The 23,867-nt window shown below is 41.8% G+C and overlaps 1 protein-coding gene across 1 annotated transcript in view; it reads left to right on the forward strand.

Annotated features, from left to right (window-relative positions):
* The window catches only part of Csmd1 (CUB and Sushi multiple domains 1), a 1,555,059-nt gene that overhangs the window by 970,789 nt on the left and 560,403 nt on the right, over positions 1 to 23,867 (forward strand). The window contains exon 6 of the mRNA XM_055608400.1: positions 7,855 to 7,967. Within this exon, the coding sequence (XP_055464375.1) occupies positions 7,855 to 7,967 (113 nt within the window). The remainder of the gene's footprint in view (positions 1 to 7,854; positions 7,968 to 23,867) is intronic.

A 23,867-nucleotide genomic window follows, 5' to 3' on the forward strand; every position in this document is an offset into this window, starting at 1 on the left:
AAATGTACCATAATTTCTGTATCTACTGAGGGGCATCTGGGTTGTTTCCAGATTCTGGATATTATGAATAAAGCTGCTATGAATATGGTTGAGCAAATGTCCTTGTTGTATACTTGAGCATATTTTGGATACATGCCTAGGAGTGGAATACCTGTATCTTGAGGAAGCACTATTCCTAATTGTCTGAGAAAGCACCAGATTGCTTTCCAAAGTGGTTGTACAAGTTCATATTTCCACCAGCAATGAAGGAGTGTTCTCCTTTCTCCACATACTCTCTAACATGTATTGTCACTTGAGTTTTTGATATTAGCCATTTTGATGGATGTAAGGTGAAATCAAGCACCTTCAGCAAAGTAGCTGGATAAAAAATTAACTCAAAAAAATTATAAGTCCTCCCATATACCAATGACAAAAGTGCGGAGAAAGAAATTAGGGAAACAACACCCTTCACAATAGACACTAATAACATAAAGTTCCTTGGTATGACTCCAACCAAGCAAGTGAAAGACCTGTTTGAAAAAAAAAAAAAAAACTTCCAATTTCTGAAGAAAGAAACTGAAGAAGATATCAGAAGATGGAAAGATTTTCCAGGCTCATGGATCAGTAGGATTAACATAGTGAAAATGGCCATCCTTCCAAAAGCAAGCTACAGATTCAATGCAATTCCCATCAAAATAGCAACACAATTCTTTACATACCATGAAAGAAAATTTCTCAACTTCATATGGAAAAACAAAAAAACCCAGAATTGCCAAAATGATCCTGTACAACAAATCGTCAGGAGGTATCTCCATCCGTGATCTCAAGCTGTAATACAGAGCAATAGCAATAAAAACTGCATGGTACTGGCATAGAAACCAACTGGCAGGCCAATGGAATCGACTAGAAGACCCAGAAATAAATCCACACACCTACAGATAACTTGATTTTTGACAAAGAAGTCAAAACTATATAATGGAAAAAAGACAGCATCTTCAACAAATGGTGCTGGTTTAACTAAATATTTATATGTAGAAAAATGCAAATAGATCCATACCTATCACCCTGCACAAAATAAAAGTCAAAGTGGATCAAAGACCTCAACATAAAACCAGACACACTAAACCTGTTAGAAGAAAAACTGGGGAAGAACCTTGAACTCATTGGCACAGGAGACAACTTCCTGAACAGAGCACAAACAGCACAGGCTCTAAGATCAACAATCAATAAATGGGACTTCATGAAACTGAAAAGCTTCTGTAAAGCAAAGGGCACTGTTGTCAGAACAAAATGATAGCCTATAGACTGGGAAAAGACCTTCACCAACTCTCTGGCAGAGGGCTAATATGCAGACTATATAAAGAACCCAAGAAGTTAAAAAACAACAAATCAAGTAATCCAATTAAAAAATGGGGTACAGAGATAAGCAGAGAATTCTCTGTAGAGGAATATAGAATGGGCAGAGAAACACTTAAAGAAATGCTCACTGTCCTTAGCCGTCAGGGAGATGCAGGTCTTCAACTCTTAATGTAAAATCTGGCCCTCTTCTTCAAGTAATTCAGAGTCATGGAGATCTTTGTCTTTTTTTCTTTTTCTTTTTAGAAAAAGAAAGTGTGATTCAGTGTGAACTTTACTATGCCTCTCACCTTGGCAATGACTCTCTGAGAGAGTTGCTTCCCAGTCCATCCGCTTACCCCACATACAGCTCTGAAATCACACCCCATGAGATTCTTCCTTCAGGGACAGTGTGTGGACACAAAACAGTCTGCAGACTTGCTGGTGTCAAATCCTAGGGGTGTTCAGGCTTTCATGTCACCCTTAACATGACAACCTGGAGCCCTGACTTCCCTAGCTGTGTGTTCAGCACCTATGTTCTTTTTTTCCGGATGCATATAGCTACACAGTCCAAAGAGGAACTTTGCAGCAGCAGCAGGCTGAGGAAGATGGCTGGAATGAAAGATAAGAGAGATGGTGACGACACATGCTTAACTATGATCAACTTGAAGACCCTCACCACTAAGTCTACAGGGGTGGTGATGGGTGGTGTAGGGATATTTGTAAGTTGGGTGTTACCGACTGCTTCTGCACCCTCTCTTGGCTCTCAGGAATCAGATTTGCTTTGGTGCACTAAAAATACACACTCGGATGCTAAATGAATGCAGAAACCCTGTGGTGTTTGGGGCGTTTAGCCTCCATATCTAACAAATTGCTTCCTGTCAACTATGGACAGATACAAGGGGAGTAGACCAGAGACCTTCTGTGGGATGGGTAAATTCCAATCTGCTTGTACTTTCACCTCATGATGACTATCCTGACAGAATATATGGACTTTTCCACTTCCTCTGTTCTCTTTTCTATTGACCACATTCTGAGTGTATGGCACATATCTAGCCTTTAGGTAGCTCCAGGAGACAGCAAGGTTCGCAGCAGGGCTGCAGGCTCACAGGAAGTCAGTCAGTAAACCACGCTCTCACTTAGGACATGTCCCCCCCCAAAAAAAAAACCCCAACTTGTTATGAAAACACATAACCTAGGAGCGATATAACCTGGGAGGAGAGAGCAGGCTTCTCATAGCATGAGATATGGTGGGTGAGGGGCGGGGTTCTTAGGAAAATGCAGAAGAGGGCATCCTGCACATGGGTCTGCTTGTGTCCAGGCAACTCAGGGAAGAGTCTCCCATAGGAGTTCCTGAAGGAAAGACTTCTCTTCAACACTGATTTTTGTATTATTCTTTTTGATCATGTTTGTCTCAGCAAGCAATATGTGCACACATAAGTAGTTTTGCATTAAATCGCCACAATATTGATAAATTGGGTATGATATGCATGTATGCATGCCTACCTATATGTGTGTGACATATATATACACAACACATACATACATACATACATACATGTACACACATATGTACTCAGCATATATATATATATATATATATATATATGTATATATACATATTCAGACAGCTCTTTTTTACACCAGTGCAAGGTGAATGGTCCCTTTTCATTACCCTCTTAACTGTCCTATAAGTCCCAAGTTCCTAAGAATTTACTTGCAATTTGATTGACAACAAGTTAGAAATGTGGCATTTTGAAAGTTCCATGTGTGATCATTTTATCCTATTTAACTCTGGTAGAAGAGATCCATGAGCCCACACCATGAACCCTTTCCCATTGCATGCCTAAAAGAGCGCAGCAGACCTCCCCTATCAGTGGACTTGGGGAGGGGCATTCATGCAGAAAGGGGATGGGAGGGTGGGGTTGGGAGGGAAGGAGGGAGGGTCTTATGGGAGGATACAAAGTGAATAAAGTGTAATTAATAAAAATAAAAATAAAAAATAAAATAAAAAAAGAGCACAGCAGAAAACCCATAGGCTGCTCTCCCCAAATCCATAAGCAGTGCCTATGAACTAATAGGCCTCTTAAACTATTTAGTCTCCATAGACAGAAAAGACCTTTTGAAGCAAGTCCTGGTATTTCTAATAAGTTCTGGCTTCTTAATCATCATGAAAAGGTTTTAACTGCAGAGGGATCCCCACATAATCTCTATAATGATTTTCTAAAACTGTAAGAAGTCTGGCTCCTAGTCAGAGGTACCCAAACCGAGCAAAATTGAAAACCATTAGGGTTTCCAAATGCACTTTAGGAAATGAACTCAATATGTTGACTCTACATTTTTCAAGTTATATAAGTAAAACGTGAGTCACTGACCTGGGTCCATAGAACTTGAGTTCGATGTGTTCAGCCCTTTCCATCGTGCAAGAGACAGGATAAGCTGAGGAGACGCTGAGTGAGAAATAAGTAATAAGTGCCTTATAAATAGAATCCCAGAATTTATGGCAAAACTATTTGGAGAAAGTGGAACAAATTGGCCTGCTCTATTTTGGCTCAAAGCAGGCCATCTTAAACTCTGAGGTCCCACGAGTCCTACAGTTATTTTTACTTTTAACAGAATCAGAACCTTGTTGAGGACATTGAAGGAACACGATTTTTTTTCCAGTGCTTCAGGTGGCTTCGTTTGACATTCTTAAATGAAGCAAGTGATTCTCTCAGTTCACCAAAGGGATGCTTGTCTTACCAGTTCCTTTTCTCACTGATATGATCAGATACCCTACAGAAGCAAATTAATAAAGGAAGGGTTTGTTGGTCTCTTTGTGGAGCTTCTGTCCCCTCCAGGTCTTTCTATCTCCCCTTCTTTCATAAGAGTCTCTGCACTCTGCCCAAAGTTTGGATATGAGTCTCAGCATCTGCTTTGATACCCTGCTGGGCAGAGTCTTTCAGAGGCTCTCCGTGGTTGGCTAACAGAACCTAAAAATCTGGGTCCAGGGGTCTTTGCAAAGACCTATGTTCGAACCAAGGACCATACATGGAGATATCCTAGATCCCTTTTTCAGATGTAGCCCATGGCAGTTCAGCCTCAAAGTGGATTCCTTCCTAAGGGTAGCAGGGGCTGTCTTTGGCATAAACTCAGTGACTGGCTCTTTGATCACCTACCCCTATGGGGAGTGTAGCTGTACCAGGCCACAAGGAAGACAAGGCAGCCAGTCCTGATAAGACCTGATAGGCTAGGGTCAAATGGAAGGGGAGGAGGACCTCCCCTATCAGTGGACTGCAGGAGGGGCATGGGAGGAGAAGAAGGAGGGTGGGTAGGAGGAGATGAGGGAAGGGTCTACAGCTGGGATACAATGTCAATAAATTGTAATAATCAAAAAATAAATAAAAACCCGTCCTTCTTTTATTTATTTTTTTTCAAAAAAAATTTTTTGAGGGTATGGTCCATCACGACAGGCAAGGCCTGGCAGCAGGAGGATGAGGCAGCCAACCACATTGCTTCTGAAGTCAGGAAGCAGAGAGAGGAGCTCTGGTGCCCAGCCCCTTTGTATTCAGTCTGGGACCCCAGGCCTGGATGGAGCTGCACAGAGTTAGGATGGGTCTTTTCATTCTCTCTTTCTGCTCTTGACTGTGGACGTGAGGCAACCAGCTTCCCCAATCTCCTTCCTTCATCTCTTTGTGGTAATGGACTATAATCTGGAATTGTGAACTAAAAACAAACAATCAAACAAAAGTTACTGCTTTTAAGTTGCTTTTTGTGAGATACTTCATCATGGCATCAGCCATGAAACTAGAACACACGCCTTCTTTTGTTTTGTCATGAAGCCCTTTGCTGAGGTGCAGCTGACACAGAAAGCTTCATATGAAGAAATCCATGACACTGCTGTCAGGGAGACTGAGGCAGGAGGATGGCAAATTTGATTTCAGCCCTGTCTACATAATGAAAGCATGTTTCCTAGGAAGAAAAGCTGCATATTTAACATGTAGAATTAGATCATCAAACTGAACTCTTTGCAGGGACACCAATAAGTAAATCTCCATGGGTACCTGTATTTAGGCCCACCTCCCCCAAACATAGGCAAACACATACATACACTTAAAAAAAAATGAGCCTTTAAAAATAGATCAATCGGTCTTTCCTGGTTAGTAATCTTTATAGGTTTCAATTCATTTGTTTTTAATTTGTGTGTATGTGTGTGAGTTTGCATGAGCTGATGGAAGTGTGTGAGCCCAGGAGCCAGGAAAGGGCATTGGATTCCCTAGCACTAGACCTACAAGTGCTTATGAGCTGCCAGTACTGGAAACTGAGCTTTGATCTTTCGCAAGAACAATGAGTACCTTAATCACTGAGCCACCTTTCCAGTGGTCTCAAAGTAATTGTATACATTGTCCCTGTTAGTCAAAGACAGCAGTCAACAATCTTTTGCCTGTGAGCTCAATCTGACCCAGGAACTCATAATAGGTTTCATATTGTAAAATAAATTATATGAAATTTAGAAGTCAGAATTCATACACACACTTCTCTGTTGTTGAATCAACATGAAGCACTCTATGGCTGTTTTTCATGATAACAAAATTAATAGTTGTAATGAGACTAAAAAATGCCATATAACCTTTACAGACATACTTGTTGACTGATACTAACCTGCCCTTTTTGTGATTATAGAAGGTATTTGTTCAAGAGTGCTATAAATGTTGGCATGCAATTGAAGTGCAATTCCACCTTGTTGTGGGAATTAGAATCATTTTAATAACATGTTTTAAAACAGAAGCAAAATAGGCTTCTATTTCCATTATATCAAGCTCAACAGGTAAAAGAAGGTGAGCTGGACGGATTCTGAGCTTTCAATCAACCTTTCCTATTTCCTTTGGGTATTCTCAGTGTTACTGGAGGTATGTGGATGCTAGGGCTTCTAAGATAACCTCTCCTGGGCAAAGGAAGAGGAAATAAATCCTGTTTGGGAATCAGTCCTGTCAAGATGCCTAAACTGTAGTTTAGAAATCCAAGTGGAGGTGGAAGAGTATTTAAATCAGTGACATAAACATTTATGATTGGGTGCAATCATGTTGGAACTTTTTAACTCTAAGTCCATCCTGCAATTTTTGAAGTTTGCCATTGCCGTTGAGCATATGACATAGCGGACATGACCTCAGGTGTCCCCCAAACTGCTTTTCCCCAGGGAATAGATAAATGAGGAGATATCTCATTTAGACAAACCTTGGCTTCCCCTTGTTTGGAGACAAAGTACTTAATTTTACCACATAGCTAGAATACTACAGATGACTTTTGGAACAATGTATCTAAACCTTCACACACCAGTGACACCAATCAGCATCATTTCAAAACTAGATTTGGCAACCAGAATGCAAAACAATTACACAGTGCACAGCCACAGTTCATCCCAGAACCAGCAAAAACACTTTAGGTCCAGGTTCCCCTGATTTGCATTTGTATTGACTCTGTATCCATAGCTTCAGTCAACCACAGATCAAAACATGTTTTCAATTGTGTCTCCACTGAATATTTAAGAACATTTTCTTCATTGTTTTCCCCTCAACAATTCAGCAGGACTCCTGTCATCTTAACTTTTAGATTATAAGCTATCCAAAAAAACCATGCCCAGAGGTTATACACAGATATTATCCATAGATGTGAGGGCCTGGAGCCTGTGAGTTCTGAGCCTTGTTGGGTGGGAACCCATTGGGGCTACTGAGGAAACACTATGGTTTATAGATGGTGAAATTAGCTTACAAATCATGACCTAACTCTGGTTCTTTGTAAGGCCTCAGCAGCATATAGAGGTATGTCTGAGGTTCTGGCGTAGAGTGAGGTTGTGCCCCAGCATTGCTGATTACATCAGCAGTCCCTCTGATTCTTAGGGTCTTTACAACATGAACATTGTTTCCTCCTTGCAAGTCAAACCACATTTCAGCAGTGAGCAGTAGAATACTGCTGAACTAAGTACCAGAGAGCAGAGAGGTTGTAAACAGCTCTGAGAGACTGCGCATATCAGTCTTTTAAGAGATGAATACACTCCTTCAGTAAATTCTCATTTCATTCTATTTCAAGTATCTTTGACACTCATCACTTTCATAAATGCTGTTCTTCCTGGCTGTGGTGGAAAAGAGTCCCTAGGGTGACTCCTACAGGCGAGCTGTGGGAAAGTAATCTACTTTCAAACATGATAAGCTGCAAGCTACTTCTGCTATATAATCTTAGTCCCTTCTTCTATTTATGATTTTTTTATTATCGAGGTCCTGAGAGAAGGATTTGAGAGATCAGATCACATCTTCTCTTGCATCCATCATGGATGCAGATGAGAAATGTCAAATCCTTCTCACTACTTTCATTCTGTCATTCCAGAATAGAGTGGTCTAGTTTTGCCCAAATCATTTTATGATGCAAGGGCATGTCACAACCAGCCTCTACTTCAAGTGTCTCAGGAGGCCATCAGTGATCCAACTTTAAAGCAGTGTGGTGGTGCCAAGGGGCATTTCATCTGTTGGTTTCAAAGGAGATTTTCCTCCTCTTTTTCTTCTTCAGGCTCACGGGCATGAACCTCCCATCTCCTGTGATCAGCAGCAAGAACTGGCTCCGTCTCCACTTCACATCTGACAGCAACCATCGGCGCAAGGGGTTCAATGCTCAGTTCCAAGGTAAGAAGGCACCAACTCAAAAAATTCAAAATCAATAAATAGATGAATAGATGGCATGTGACCTTCTGGTCCTTCTCCACCCTGACACTCTGAGACATTACTGAAGAAAGAAAAAGAAACTTGTTTGAAAATGTCCCCATTTACACACAGGCAATCAATTTTGGAAGCCATGTAGGAACTAAAGGCCAGCAATGGTTACTGATCTTTAGGCCTCTGACATTCTGCAGCAATAACTGGTTTTACTGAGGAGTGACAAAACTGGTTTCACTGAGGAGTGACAAAGGATTAGTTAACAAATTTACATTAGCATTCATTGTACTTACCTTTCACATGACATTCATGGGAGTTTACATGTTATTTACATGCTCAAAATGGGCGAGTGCACAGGTTGTACTTAAAAATTCAAATGAATCTTGACACACATTTAGTCCTAAAACACCCTTCTACTTGAAAAACACAACTACCAGATTTAGTAATTTACCTGTCATGAGCCTTGAAATGAAGATGTTATTATTTAGCCAAACACAGCTGTCTTCAGCAACACGGTTCTGAAATGTTCTTTCAGCATCTGATTCCTACCCTTTGTGCCTGCATCCTGAGACTTTCTCATCATTGGTAATCCTTGTTGATACTGCAAAAGGATTCCATTGATACGTAGCTGACAGAAAAAATATTTTACTTACAAATAAAAATAACATATTCTAAGTTCTGGATTGTGGAGGAACTCACAGGGTCCCGCCCCTTCCCAGCTGAACTGTTGGTTCCCGACAGATGCTGGGAGAGGTGATGTCACTCCGTGTTCACTTGTGTGCCCCCTGGTGAGTTCACCAAGCTCCAGGGGAGAGTCTCTCCCCCGTGGTCTCATACAGCCTCGGTTCATCTCGAAGTCACACACATAAACAAAAAGCTGTGAGTGTAAGTACGTGTAGGTGGACTTGGGGAGGGCAACCAAAGCAAGAGAGGAGCGATGAAAATGAATTTTATAAGTGTATGGATGTATCAGAGAAGGAATTCGATAATTAAAAAAAAATAAAAACAAAAACACCCCAGATGGACTCTCTGTGTTTCCATCATATGTGAACTTGAGAAGATGGCTCCCAGCAAGGCTGTGTTCCCTCAGTTTGCAGAGCACTGGAAGTCACACATATATTACTGTGTTGCTGCTCTTCAGTCAAGTAGAATAAGTTTATTTGTAGAAAATAAAATCTGAATGGTGCTGAGTTGAGCATGCAGCTGGGGCTCATTGCTGGCTCTCCAGGCCTTGGGCAAGGTGCAGGTACAGAAGTCACCTGACCTAGAATCTAGAGTTATCTTTCACTGGTCTGGGTCCTCACGGGGGTCATGGGCCATCTCACTGCTTTTCCTCATAGTGTTATAAATTTCCGTCTTTATCCTCAGGCTGTAGTTTACCATCCTGGACTTTTACAGCACAAACATCCTATGGTCCCACTTACCTTGGGTCATAGGCAAAGCCAAAAACTTTATTGTAACCATAGCTATCTCCGCTGTATTGTGTTTAAGGCTGTTTATCTTCTCGCATTTGCTGTGATGGAGTAAGTGTGGGAATGTCCCGGTGGCAGGCAGGGACCTTGTCACATGAACACAGAGCTGACAGAGTGAAGAAGAGGACACTAGGTCTTGTGGGAAAATCTCTGCAGCGTCTGTGTGCTTATCCGCGTCAGTGGAGGGAACTGACTCTGACTTAAAGTGACCTCACTTGGTCCTTAGGGCTTTCCCAGGCTGCTCACAAAGTGGGATGGTTTCCAGCCTGGAAAGCGCTGAAGAACCTTTTTTTTTCTTTTTTATTTTTATTAATTACACTTTATTCACTTTGTATACCCCCATAAGCCCCTCCCTCCTCCTTTTCCAGTCCCACCCTGCCTCCCCCTTCTTCACTCATGCCCCTCCCCAAGTCCACTGATAGGGGAGGACCTCCTCTCCTTCCTTCTTAAAGCTTTGGATATTTTCTCAACAGTGGGAAGTGTTTTGAGTATCATCCCTCAAACCTCATTATTTGTCTTTGTAATAGGAAGGAATGTGGAAAATATAATATATGGCCTAAAAATGGCCCAGAATAGATGACATAAGAAATACCCTAATTGGAGGAAAATGAAATACATACAATTTTAACATTGTAAAAATGTAAGCTACAGTTCTGAAATTTCCAAATATATAGAGCATAAAGTACTCCTAAATAACGATTGCATATAATTGAAGTCTGACTAAATATAGTTAAAACAAATATTTCATTTGAATGATATAAAATTAAATTATAAGGGTGAACCATATACACTTGAATTATTTGTATGTGTATATACAAAGAGACAGAGAGGGAAAGGAAAGGTGAGGAAATGGGAAGAGAGATAGGGAGTGAGAAAGAAAGAATGTGAGAAGAAGGAGGAGAAGGAGGAGGAGAAGGAAGAGGAAGAGAGGGAGGAGGAGGAAATGAGGAAAATTTGTACCAGCATCTAAAAGAGTCTTTAAGCAATGCCAAAGTACCAGGCCACATAGCCCTGGCTGACCAACTGTATATGGAAACCCTTCAGCCTGTTCATGGGTTCAGTTCTGATGCTTTGTGGGTAAATGAAAGCACCTCCTTGTTCATCAGCTCATAAGCTTTTTTAAATAAGTCATGTCCTCGGACCATCTACCAGCAGGTCCTCCACCAAGGGTGAATCCAGACACGATGTCACTCATCTTATAAGGGCATTGCCATCACCAATGACACCAGGGAATACTGAACTGGACCATGGCTAATGTAAGATATGCATAAAGGCCCGCATTTAATTTCCTGGCTCCAGCGGGTGAGCCCGTCGTCAGTGAAGGGAAACTGCAGGGAGAGACAGGTTGCTGGTTCCAGAATAAACCCAAGAATCCCAGAGATGAGGAGATATGGCAGTGGCTTGGGATGCCATCTTCCCTGATTCCCACCAGCCACCCAATATCGTGTCTGGCTGAAGTTATTCTCAAATCACCAGTGAGAAGCCCAGGCCCATGCTGTTTAAGCTGTCACACGGGGAAGATGTTCATCAACTCCTTTTCCTCTGACTGGTTTGAATACAAAAGAGCTCACATCCCTGTTTTATTTTTAAAGCTGAACACATTCAGAGGGATTGTCCACACAGTTGGCCAAGAATCATAGCAGTGCAAATGCATGCAGAATTTACCAGATGCCTAGACCCTGCCTTATAAATACTCTTCTGTCAAAGGTTCGGGTGTAGGCATGGTTTTTCTTCTTCTTTTCTTTCTTTTCTTTTCTTTGACAGGAAAAAAAGAACTTCAAAATCACACTTTTGACAGTCAGAGGCTGTTAAGTATGCATACCTGGGTAGAATTGAACATTTTTACAGGGCCAGAACTAGAAACGAGCCCATGGGGTTGTCAAAAAGGAATGTATGGAAGACAATAGAGCAAAATAAACAGGAAGGAAGGGGCAGAGGATGAGGGCTGGAGGTGGGGAGGAATTAATGAAAATAAAATGTGCATGAAAATCCACCTGGAGACCTATTTCTTTGTAAGCCAATTTAAAACATAAAATAAAGTTAAAAACAAAATTGTAGGTTTGCCACCTTGTTGAGGTTTGTGGGTGGCATTACAAACATAAAACAAAGAAAAAATTCTTCTAATTTTATAACTTGTCTTAGCTAAAAAGCAGCCACCAGGATGAGATATCATTTTTTGTCTTTTCTTGTGCTTTTCAACTGTCACTTCCGAATTCCTCCTTCGTGAGGTCATCAGGCTTCTCCTTAGCCCTCTGCTCCTCACCCATAGCATACAGTCATGCCAACAGCAAACATAAGGACCATTGGCAAGCTGGGCAGCCCAGCTGTGGCTGCTTTGGATGTACACTCACTTTTAAGATAGGACTGTGAGCAGAAGCCGTGAGGTCCCTTGATGGATCTGCAGTATCTGCTGCACATATTGGCCTCATAGTGTATGACAGATTTATGTAGGACACATTATTTCTCTAAAGCAGTTGAAAACGGAGCCCATTCTTTATTTGGTGCCTCCACCATTAATTATAATTAAATAAGGACCTTGTTCGCACTATCCATCATCCGGGCGTTTTTGATGTCTACAAGATGAATTTTTTAAAAAACACATCAATCTTGAACTTTGAAAGTCTATGTCCTGAGTAGGCATCTCTGAGTTGGGCTCCGATCTCAACATATTCACCTGGCTATCAATAAAATCTTGGTTTTCACGAGATGCAACCCCCATTGATTTCTGTAATGAATAAATCATTGTGAAAGAAAGTGTTAGTAATAAAGTTCCAATTTAAGTAGGGAACACCCTGTCTCATAAATCAAGAGAAAATCTGATGGCAGCTTTAAAGCTTGTGTTGACACAAATAATTAGCTTGCTTTTTAGGTTACGGCTCTATATAAGTATTGATTTTCCTTTTATTTAAAATGAAGACCTTTATACAAAATGGGGACTTCCGTGTTATTAAAAATGCATTTGGGAAATTGAAACTTCGTGTGCCCAGATTTATAAAACCTATGGGTTACCCATTCTCCTCCACGCACAGTTGCTGTAAGTGTATTGTAGAGCAGAGCTCTAAGACAGAAGCCTCCCAAGTTCTAGTGTCAACACATGTACTAGCCTCTCTTCAGAGAACACACAGATTGCAAAAAGTGTAAGAAGTGTTATGCAGGACCTAGAAGGTACTTGTCTCTCATTCCTTTAAGAAATGAAGGAAATCAAAGGCTCATATCCATCTAGTGCCCTTTGACCACTGGCCTACAGAAGGAAGCAGACTTCTCAGGGTGCCCAGCTGGCCATATGGCAGTGGGGATCACCTACTTACTGCCGCCTGGGGGGTTACTAGGTAAATGAGATGCCAGAGGATAACCTAGTTAAAGGTAATCTTATTCCTTCTAAGTTACTCTGGAAACCTAGCTTCTATAAGAAAATGTCTTCATAAACATAAGTTCACTGCAATTAGACACACATAACTATTTTCCTTCAGAATATGCTTTCATTTCTTTCAGAGTAGGAGACTTTCACAGCTTCCAACTCCAGGAACATCTGTATGCTCCAAGCTCTGGATTCATTTTGTAACACACATATTATTACCTAATATCCCTCTTACCCAGGGGTGTGGCTCTTTCTTATTGTATTCAACAAGCTCAAGCATATCTACTTCTCAAACATGAAAGTGGAGGAAGTGTGTGGATGAGATTCTGTAAAGCAGTCTCCAGTAGGAGAGCATCATCTCATGTAGTGTGGTTGGTCCTGCTTAGTCCTTCCTAACACATCCAAGTCCACATCCTGATCCCGAATCCAAGAGAGCAAGCTGCTTGGGTCAGGCTCACTCTAGCTGCATCCATGTGCAGCTTCAAGGAATCAACACTTTAGCTTTGTGGGTCTCCTTGTGGGTCTCCTGTCCCCTCTGTGTCCTTCTATCCCCCACTTCTTCTGCTGGAGCAGGGGTGGCCTCTCATGGCCCATACTCCTGAAGAAAACAGACTGCTCTTCTCCAGAAGCCATCAGCTGCTAGGGGTGGGAAATACATGAATCCTCCCCTTATTTGTACTGGGATTCAGTCTGGCTTTATCATATGCAAGCTTTATGCATGCAGTCCCAGCCTCCATGAGTTCCTGTGTGCAATGGTGCTGTCATGCCCATGTCATGTTCTTTTGATGCAGACATCTGATCCCTCTTTTCTTAACTGTCAAAAAATAAAAAATAAAAATAAAAATCCACAAACCAGAAGCTAACCAAAAACTGTACTGGAAAAAAAATGTTTTAAAAAAGCAGATGCTGTAGAGAACTAAAGCAATGTAACACTTAAATATTTAAATTCAATGAGATGAATTACTTCTCTACACTTTTCACTCCTCTGAAGAAAGCAGTGACTGAGAGATGATGCAGTGGGCTAGCCAGTAGAGCCTTTGTTTGAATCCCCAGAATCCAGGTAAGGTCAGATAAGGCAGTGTACACCTGCAATCCCAGCACTCCCATGGTGAGATCAAATCTCACAGGCCTGGTTGGTTTACACCACGGCAAACAACATAAGATCCTGCTTTAAAAATGGGAGAAAGAGAGGCCTGAGACCTGAGATGGTCTTGTGTCCTTCCCATGTACCCATCATACACACTGAAACTCAGGCAGACAGGGACACATCCACAGAGAAGCATGTTGCCAGTTTGTTGTATTCATCACAATCTCCTTTGCATTTAACAGCCTTTGTATTTTATATCCAAGAGAGCCAGAATGAGTTTTAATTACAGGCATATTAACGTGGAACAGAATCTGACATCTGTTTGTCTGTAGGTTTTAGATACAATGAAACATTCCATAAAGGTAAGTGCAGCATTATCTATCTACCTCAGAGACTGCTCAGTTTGCTTGCTGAATGAATGTCTCTTAAGGGTAAGGCCTTAGGTTGTCTGCTTTAGGGGCTATGGAGGTGCCTCAGGGCCCAAAGCACTCGTAATTCAAGCCTGAGGACTGCAGTTCAGATCCCAGGACACACATAAAAGCCAGGCAAACGTGGCAGACACCTGTAGTTCCAACACTTGGGAGGCAGAGATTTCAGGAGACCTCTGGGACTAGCTGGCTAGCTATACGAGCTCAGTCAGCAAGCAAGCACAGATTCAGCAGGAGACCCTGCCTCAGTAAATACATTATAAAGGCATCTAAGAAAAGACCCAGTGTCAACACACAAACACACAGGTACACATGCTCTCATGTACCCACATATGTACATCCTCACAAAAGTACACAAAAATGTCTGCATTAGTTGTTAATAAGAAAATTCAATTATAAGTTCTTTTTAGTTAACCTACAAATTATGGGTCCCGTTATGACATGTTTCATGTATGTTATTTTTAATCCCTCCCCACCATCATCCTCTCAGGTAGTTCTTATCTGTTCTCTCTCTCTCTCTCTCATATGCTTTCCCACATCAGCCTCTTCCATTTCCTCCTCCTTTCAACCTCTTCCGCTCATGACTCTCATGCATGCACTCAGTCCTCGCCTAAGACAAAGCATGTGATACTTATCTGAGTCTGGCTTATTTCATTTAACATGAGGTTCACCAATTACTTCCACCCATTTTCCTGTAAATGGCACAGTTGGGTGGTTCTCCTAGTGAAGATGCGCCACCATTTCTCTGTATAGCATATGAGCTCCGTGTATCTTTTGATGGGCTTTGAGGCTGTTTCTGTGAATAGTGGTTACTATGAATAGTGGGGCAGTGAACATGCCCGTCAAAATGTCTCCATAGTCCTTGGATTATCTACCCAGAAGTGGTACGGTTGGGTCTATCTACAGATCTTAGCCAGTTGTTCAAGGCAGGAAGCCCGTAGTTTTGTATGTTCACACAGTGTTCTTATCAACAGAGTTCACAGGATAAGGTGAAGTTCTTTGGGCTATTGGCTGGTTAGAGCTTCCGTGGTAGGTGCTGAAAATTACAGAAAAGGGATACATCATCCTGAATGCTCAGGTATTCCTCTGTTCTTGGGAAGGATGGCTGCTGCAGGCTTTGTTCTCTAGAAATCAGAGTCAAGTTCTGCTCATGGTGAAGCTGAATTTTATATGTGTCGCATTTAAAGTCACGTTAAAATAGATTAGCTTTAGAAACAGCTCCAGGAATCACCTGCACTAAATCCCACCTTTAACAAGAACATCTCTGCGGAAAAAACACACAGCCTTTTAAGCTTGCTCTGACCGTTAAACTCTAGCACTTTATTACGATAAATCAAAGATGTAAATGCTTCTTTGAATTTTGATATTGCCAAAAGGAGATGATTTACTTGGCAGAGTCTCCTCTGGCCTTGTGATACATAAAATAACTTCACATCTTACAGTCGGCAGTTCTAGGGCGACTGGAGACATTTCTCTTTCCCCAAATAAAATGTTCTGTTTGTTTTACTACAGTTTTTCTACCATCACCCCACTGACATAGTGCGTGAACTTTAGCAAAGGCGCTTGGGAAAAAGTGTGGAAAGGCAAGATGAAAATCCCATGGTGGGCTGGAGAGATGGCTGAGTATTTAAGAGCACTGGCTGCTCTTCCACAGGATCTGGGTTCTGTTCCCAGGATCCACACGTTGGATCACAACTGTCAGTATCTTCCCTCCCAGGGGATCTGAAGTCCTCATCTCAATCCTGAGAGTACTCTGCACATCGGTGCACATATACACATACAAGCAAAACACCCATACGCATAAAATGAAAATAAATAAGTCTTTAATAAAGAAATAACTTATAGTTGGGTGTGGTGGTGTACTCCTTCAATCCAAGCACTTAGGGAGGCAGAGGCAGGCATATCTCTGTGTGTTAGAGGCCAGCTTGGTCTACATAGTAAATTCCAGTACAGCTAAGGCTACACAGGAAGACCCTGTCAAAAAGAAAAAGGAAGGAAGAAAGAAAAGAAAAAGGAAGAAAGGAGAGAGGGAGGAAGAAATGAAGGATGAAAGAAAGAATATACAAGTGAATCAGAGAAGTTATGTTTCAGATTCAAGAGGGAATAGTGACATATGACATAGTGACATATGACCTAGAGCACAAAGTCCTGATGCAGGAGAACTACTTCAAGTTTAAAGCCAGGCTGAGCTAGTTCAAAGCCCATCAGGGCTTCACAGGGACACCATGTCTCAAGAGAGAAAAGGGAAGACTTTTAAGATGATGTGTTCTGTGTGGTTGCACATAATCCCAGCAGTTGAGAGGCTGAGGCAGGACGATCACCAGGAGGTTACAGCCAACGCAGATACGATGTGAGTGTGAGAGCAGCCCGAGCTCTAGAATAAAGTACAATATCATAAACGGGTTGTAGCAAACATTTAAAAATAGGGGCCTGGAGATATGATTCAGGGGTTAAGAGCACACACCATTTTTGCAGCGGAGGAGAGCTGTTGCCAGCACCAGGGCTGATGGGTCAAAGCCACCTGTAACTCCAGGTCCGGGACCATCAGCCATCATCATTCATGCGCAGTATACTCTCTCTCCCACACACTTATACAAATAATTCTAAAAATTAGCTGTATTTTGTTTTACATGAGCTAAAGTTAATATTATATATTATGGTGATAAAAGAAAATGAGGATGTAATAACATTATCTGATTTAGCTTCGGACTCTAAATGTTGGCAAACGGATCCCCTTGAAGGACATTGGCATGTTATTGTCAGGAACCTGAGCCCTCACACTGAGCCACCTCCTCCAAGGATGCACAACATCTCAGGCAGGAGTGCCAAGGCTGAGACTGATGGCTTCTGAGAAAGCTGGGTAGTGGTACTGTGGGGCATGAACACACAATAGGCTAATATATAAACATACTAAGCATATATCTACACCAGTCACAGGGACATCACATGTATATACACCTGTCATAAATACACACACCAGATATATACCAGGAATATACTCACACATCACACATACCCCAAGGTATACAGACACAGCAACCACAACCACACACCTATATACTTATGTTCTAGGCATATTCAAATTCAAGGCTGGCAACTTATATAGAGACATCTGTTGGTATAATATCCTTGTGGTATATATACCATTTACCCTTGTTCATGCAAATGCTGATTTCTCTACCCTATTCCCTGGCTTCAATCCAGACATTGCATTGTGATGCTTAGAATAAGTTTGTGTAAACATGCTGCCATTTGTTCTCTGTACTGCCAATTAAAACAACCAGCCAATGCTGACGATAGAGAGGATAGGGTGGGACATCCTGGTCCAGAGAGGAGGAAGAAAAGGAGGTCGGAGGAGAGATTTGAGAGGAGAGGACCTGGAAACATCAGGAGAAATAAACCAGACCTAAGATATGAATAAAAAGCAAATGTGGGAACTCTGAATGGGAGGAAGCTATGCAAGCCTGGAGGTTTAGGACTGAGTAATTACTGCCCAGCATTGTGCTCTAAATAAATTAAAATTTATTTAATTTATTAATTAAATAAATCCTAGTCTCTATGTGGTGATTTGGGTATACAGCTGGTTTAGGAATAAGTGCAGTTTAACTAAAAACTTAATATTAAACATTAATAATCATCAATATACATCAGAATTTTACTTTAAGTAAATCTGTTTTTGTTATCTTTTCCTTTATTTTTCCCATCCCATCTCAATATACTTTGCTATGAAGCTAATTATAAGTTTAAGAATCTACTTCTAAGTCAGTGTCCTGACCCATGCTTGTCCCGCCATAATGCAGCTCTTCTACACCACTGCAAAGCTTGGCCAAAGGCTGGTCATATTAGGAAGATTAGGTCCCAGGAGTTTTAAGTTAAATTGCCTTGGCTGAGTGCTTTATTTTTCCCCAAAGCTAGACGATGGACAAATACAGGGTGAGCATCAGCAGAGGGTCTGCAAATACATGTCACTTCCCAAATTTGGAAGTTGGAATCCGAAGAGAAAAGGTTGAGATCCTCTTTCCCAGGCTGTGTGAACAGGTGGCTGGTTACCTGAAGGCTTAAGCAAAGCACAGCAATGGAGGCTTTGGGTGGCAGCACTTTGACCAGAAACGGAAGATCCATCCACCCCTCCGTGAAAGGACAACTGAAGAATCCAGTAACAGTGCCAGGAATGGCAGACCCCACAGAACGAATGAAGTCTCAGAGCCAACAAAACTGTCATTTCAGTGTAATGTTGTATAATTTTACTATTGAAATAATTTTAGTATTTTCATTATTCTTCTAAGGTTTCTGACATATAGTTTTTCTTTCCACAATGATGAATGAGACCCAGAAGGGAAAATTACATTAGGAAACTAGGTCTGTGGCCAGCTATCATTGCTACTTGAAAGAAGACACACCGTCCTACATTAGCAAGAGCAACTCAGAGGGCATTACGCTAATCGGCTTATCTCCAAAGAGCCAAAAATCAATGCTTATTTCTTCAGATAGTTGTTGCATGTGATAAGGAAACAAAATGCAGTTTTTTTTTAAGGCAATAGACTCTATTCCTATATGGTTTAGTGTAGAAATACAATATGTGAGTCCTGCAGTTACGTAATAATTTATATAAATTAACACTAACTCTCCAATATGCTTACAGCAATTCATGCTCACTTTGGATCATTTAATCCTAAGTACTGAGAGGTATCTGTGGTAGACCCTGGGTTGAAATGTCTGATGGGACCCTGTAATGTATCACTTTACATGGGACAATGGATGTACTGTCAGAAAGCGGCCAGCACAGCCCCATCTCATCCCATCTAGAGATGTGTGCCACTTTCCAGAGGGCTCATGCGCTATGTCCACTTTTGCAAATGAGGGACTCAGGCAAGGTCACACAGCTCTAATCTAATGAGTATGAGGCCCAGAAGCTATAGTGGGCTGTCCCCAGTGGCCACTACTAAATGGTAACAGTGAGTGTGAAGGCAGGAGGCTATGGTGGGCTGTCTCCAACTCCCTTGGCAAAAGAACAGTGATGCTGGGTCACAGACTCTGTGAGACTGAAGCAGTCAGAGGGGAATGCCTGTTCTGTTTGTCCGCTGCTGTAGACACACACTTCTGTTCCAGCTTTAAGGATGAGCAGGGTTTAATTACTACCTTTAATTCTAAACAGTTTGGATATTTATTACTTTTGTATTGTTGAATAATGGGAACTTGCTTCTTTCTAATCCTTCCTCTGGGAAGTGCTCTGTTCAAGGAGCAGTGTGATGTGGTCCATGCAAGCATCCTGTTCTTGGTCGCCATCATTCTGTGTGTGTCGAGGAAGAGAGGTGAAATACATTGTGGTGTTGTCATGTGCACTGGAAGGATTCTGCATATGTAAGATGTCTTCAGCCCTGTTGTGAACAGTTGACTTATTGATCTGACTCATGCAGAAATTGTTTGCATAACTTTCTCCTCTTCATGTGAAGCATTGTTCCCACTGGAAAGAAACAAAACCAAAACCAACCCCCTCTAACTATACACTCATTCATTGTTGATCTGGCTGCATGGGAGCTGCAGGGCTTGGGAGCTTCAAACTCACAGTTGCACTCCTAGTACTTAGAAAGCATAGGGAGTGAACAGATCAACCAATACCTAGCTTCAAAATGGAGGCAGGAAATCTAACTGGCAAGCTTGGAAAGGTGCCAGAATAGGTACTGTCCGTAATCATATAAGGAAGGCTAACCAGGTTCAAAATGTTTTTCTTCTTGCCTAGGCAGGCAGTGCTCACAGTAAGCCTGCCACACAGTAACCCATTTCATAACTGAGGGTTCAAGGCATGGAGTGTTGTCCATGAAGTAAACAAATGGGGAAGTCAGTCAGAGATCGAAACATGCCATTGCATCCATGTTTAAAGTGTTTATGAATCAACTGGAATATTTTTTAATGAAAATTTGCTTTTCACAGTTCACCTGGGCAGAACTAGTAACTACTACAGACATAAGCACAAGCCACTCACTGATACATGTATACACGTGAGCATACAACACAGAAATATACTTACTTTTAAAGTTTCTTGCATGATAGTGATAGCTTTTTGTTGTTGTTGTTGATATGGTCATGATAGCTTGGAACCCATTATCCTCCTACCTCAAATCCCAAAGGTACTGAGTTTCTGTTGAGTTCCACCACTCATGGCTCAATACATTTTAGGCTCACTGAAAGACCTTGTAAATGGACATTTCTCAAATTCCAAGAAGCTAGAGTTCCAATTCCAACCTCCCACAACCCAGCTGAGAAGCTTGACATAATCCTGCCAGGCAAGCTGAGTACACAGTATTTGTTGAGTAATATTCAAATCAGGTAGAAAATAAACGAGGAGCCGTAGGCAAAATGCCAGTCAGCATATTCACTGTTCAAGGCAAACCTGGCTAGGCATGTGAGCTGGAGGGTGTTGGTCATTGGAGACACTTATGCAGCTAGATATAGAAGCATATACTTGTCATTCCAAGAACGAGCCTGAGGTAAGAAGATTTCAACTTCCAGGCCAGGCTTGGCTACATAATGAGACTGTAAAGTCATAGTTTCTAGCTTATTTTGCCTTTTGTTCCCAATCATATTACCTATTTTAAGAGACAAAGAGGCTACCTACTCTTGACACTGCCTGGAAGGCCAGAAACCAGAAACTAGATGGCCCAGAGACCTAGGATAGAACCAAACATGTCGGGGAAAACAAAACAAAAACCGCAGTGAAATGGTTCCTAATGATATTCTGCTATACCTCGTAGATTGATGCCTTGCCCAATTGTCATCAGACAGCCTTCATACACCAACCAATGGAAACAGATGTAGAGACCCAGAGCCAAACATTAGGTAGAGTTTGAGGAATCCTGCAAAACAAGGGGAGGAAGGATTGTAGGAATGAGGAGAGTCAAAGACACCACAGGAAAACCCACAAAATCAACAAATATGGACTCATAGGGGTTCACTGAGACTGAACCAACAACCAGGGAACCCACATGGGTCTGACATAGGCCTGCTGGGTATATGTTATGGTTGTGTAGCTTGGTCTTCTTGTGGGACTGACAGGTAGGATCAGGGTCTGTCTGTGACTCTGTTGCCTGCCTGTGAGAACCTTTTCCTCCTACTGGGTTGCCTTATCCTGCCTTAATATGTGGGAAAGTGCCCAGTTTTATTGCAACCTGCCATGTTTGGTTGATGTCCCTGGCAGGCCTGCCTTTTTCTGAAGGGAAATGGAAGAGAAATGGGTTGGAGTAGAAGAAGAGGTCATGACTGGAGAGGGTTTAGAAGGGGAGGTTGGGGTATAAAATATGAGAGAATTAAAAAACTTGCCTCTGCCTCTGTATTACAAGCTACTTGGGCTGAGGGCTATGTAGTTCTTAGAGCAGGACAGAGGGGTTTTTGGAAGTTTCTCTAAAGTAATTGAGAAGGTCTGTCTCTAACCTGACGGTAAAAAACTGCATCCTATGGTTTTATTGTCATTGCAGCTACAGCTTCTTTTCATGCTTTAGTCGTAGCATTGAGAAAGAGCGTGCATCTTTGCAATAGGTATCCACCAACCCCAAAGTAAAGAACTGGAAGATGTGACTGCAGAAGGAGCCACTGAGTCTCCAGGTTTCCTTCTTCTAAACTGAGTGCTGCCACAGCGTTTCTAGTCAGGAGCAAATGAACTGTCACATTGTGTTGTCAAGCAACTTGAAAGTCAGTGATGGTGTAAGATGCAGTGGATGGTGGGAAGATATCAGATGGGTTGTGGCAATTGGCCTTGCGCTGTGTGTAAAGTTGGAGGCTCTAATTCTCCTCAAATGCAGCCTGCTACTGGCATGAATCCATTAGACACGTTAAGTCATATATAACTAATAGTAATAGCTTTAAACTGTTAAATAGTTCTGTTAAACCCTGATTTAGCACATTGGGTCCCGGTGACAGCAAGTTCACTTGAAAATTTCTTCATCTTTTGATATTTTGTTGTTTTCATTTTTGCTTCTCTTTTTTTTAAAGATTTATTTATTTATATTTTATGTAGATGAGTACTCTATCTGCATGTATACCTGCATGCCAGAAGAGGGCACCAGATCTCATTATAGAGAGATGTGAGCCACCATGTGGTTGCTGGCAATTGAACTCAGGACCTCTGGACAAGCAACCAGTGCTCTTAACCAATGAGCCATCTCTCTAGCTCATTTTTGTTTCTCAAGACAGGGGTTTGCTGTGTGTGGCCCTACTTGTCCTGGAACTCATTTTGTATACCTGGCTGGCCTCGAAGTCACAGAGATTGGCCTGACCTGCCTCCAGAGTGCTAGAATTAAAGGTGTATATCACCACCAGCAACCAAAGTTGGTGTTTTAAGTATAACGTGGAGACAGTGGCTTCTCATGCTCCGCTCCTGAAGCTTAAGTTAGTCTGGGTCTGTGCCCTGTCATCTTCTTTTATTATTTGTATTATTTTAAATAAACCGGGGATTAAACTTTGCCCAAACAAGCCAAAGAAAGATGTTTGTCTTGAAGCTTATTGAAAAGGTTTTCACAGTGTAGCTTCAGATGCAAGGCAGGATTCTCTAAACCATAGACGTTTTTCTAGAGATATTTTCTTTGTCCCTTTTGGATTTGAGCTTTCTGGTGCATGGATTAGCAAGTTGCTGGTGCTGAGATGGGGCTGTTTCTGAATGGCTTGTTCAATACTAACTTCATTGAAAGGTCCAGCTGGAAAACATCCTTGAAAAGGAAGCCGTGTTGGTTTCTTGTGGTGACACTGGACTAAACAGCGTCTATGTGGCTTGCTCAGGGTTACTTCTACCAGAAAGATTTTGAGCTTTCCTAAAGAGCACAGCTTTCTGTCAAGTACCTGTCCTGTGAGGTGGCTCCAGGCAAAACTGTTAAATTGATAGAGTCAGTCACCTGGAGGAGGCTCTGTACTCCCAAGGTAACCACCTCACCTGACCCCACCTAGGGCTTGCCCCAGGGTTTGGCAGGGACCTCTCTGCTCCTACCAATGCCTCTTCTTCCCTTCTGATAATCTATACTGTGCTAGGTTCTCATGGTCACAGGGACAGAAACTAATTCAACAACTTTAAGAAAAGATTTGTAGGAGCAGCGTGTTTTCAGACTGTCTGCTGTGCTGTTTATCTACTGAGCTCACTAGAAGCCCAGGGTCTGAGGCCAAATGTCTGCTTTCAAAACTCAGCTTGCCCTGTTAGAGAAAGCTACTTAATAACTCTAAAAGGGCCAGAGCCCTTCACATATAAAATAAGAACTTAAAAAATAGGGAACTTACCCTCTTGTATTAAAAGGTAAATCTAATACTTTTGAATTCCTTCTAAACGCTCAGAGCCTGCCACTCCCTGACCCCCAGCCTTCAGCAGGAAGATCCTGGGCTTCATCTCTTCTATTCATTCACAATTCCCAGTGCCCCCTCTCTGCTTGTCCCATGATTCAGAATCCAATTTCTGATTTACTTCAGTAAATGTTTTTCAGCATCTGTTTCTATAGTTCCTTTCATATTAATAATCCTTTATAAATTTCCAAGACCCGAAATTGAATC

Source organism: Psammomys obesus, unplaced genomic scaffold, assembly GCF_907164565.1.
Source record: "Psammomys obesus unplaced genomic scaffold, mPsaObe1.curated_primary_1811, whole genome shotgun sequence".
Taxonomy (NCBI): Eukaryota; Metazoa; Chordata; class Mammalia; order Rodentia; family Muridae; genus Psammomys; species Psammomys obesus.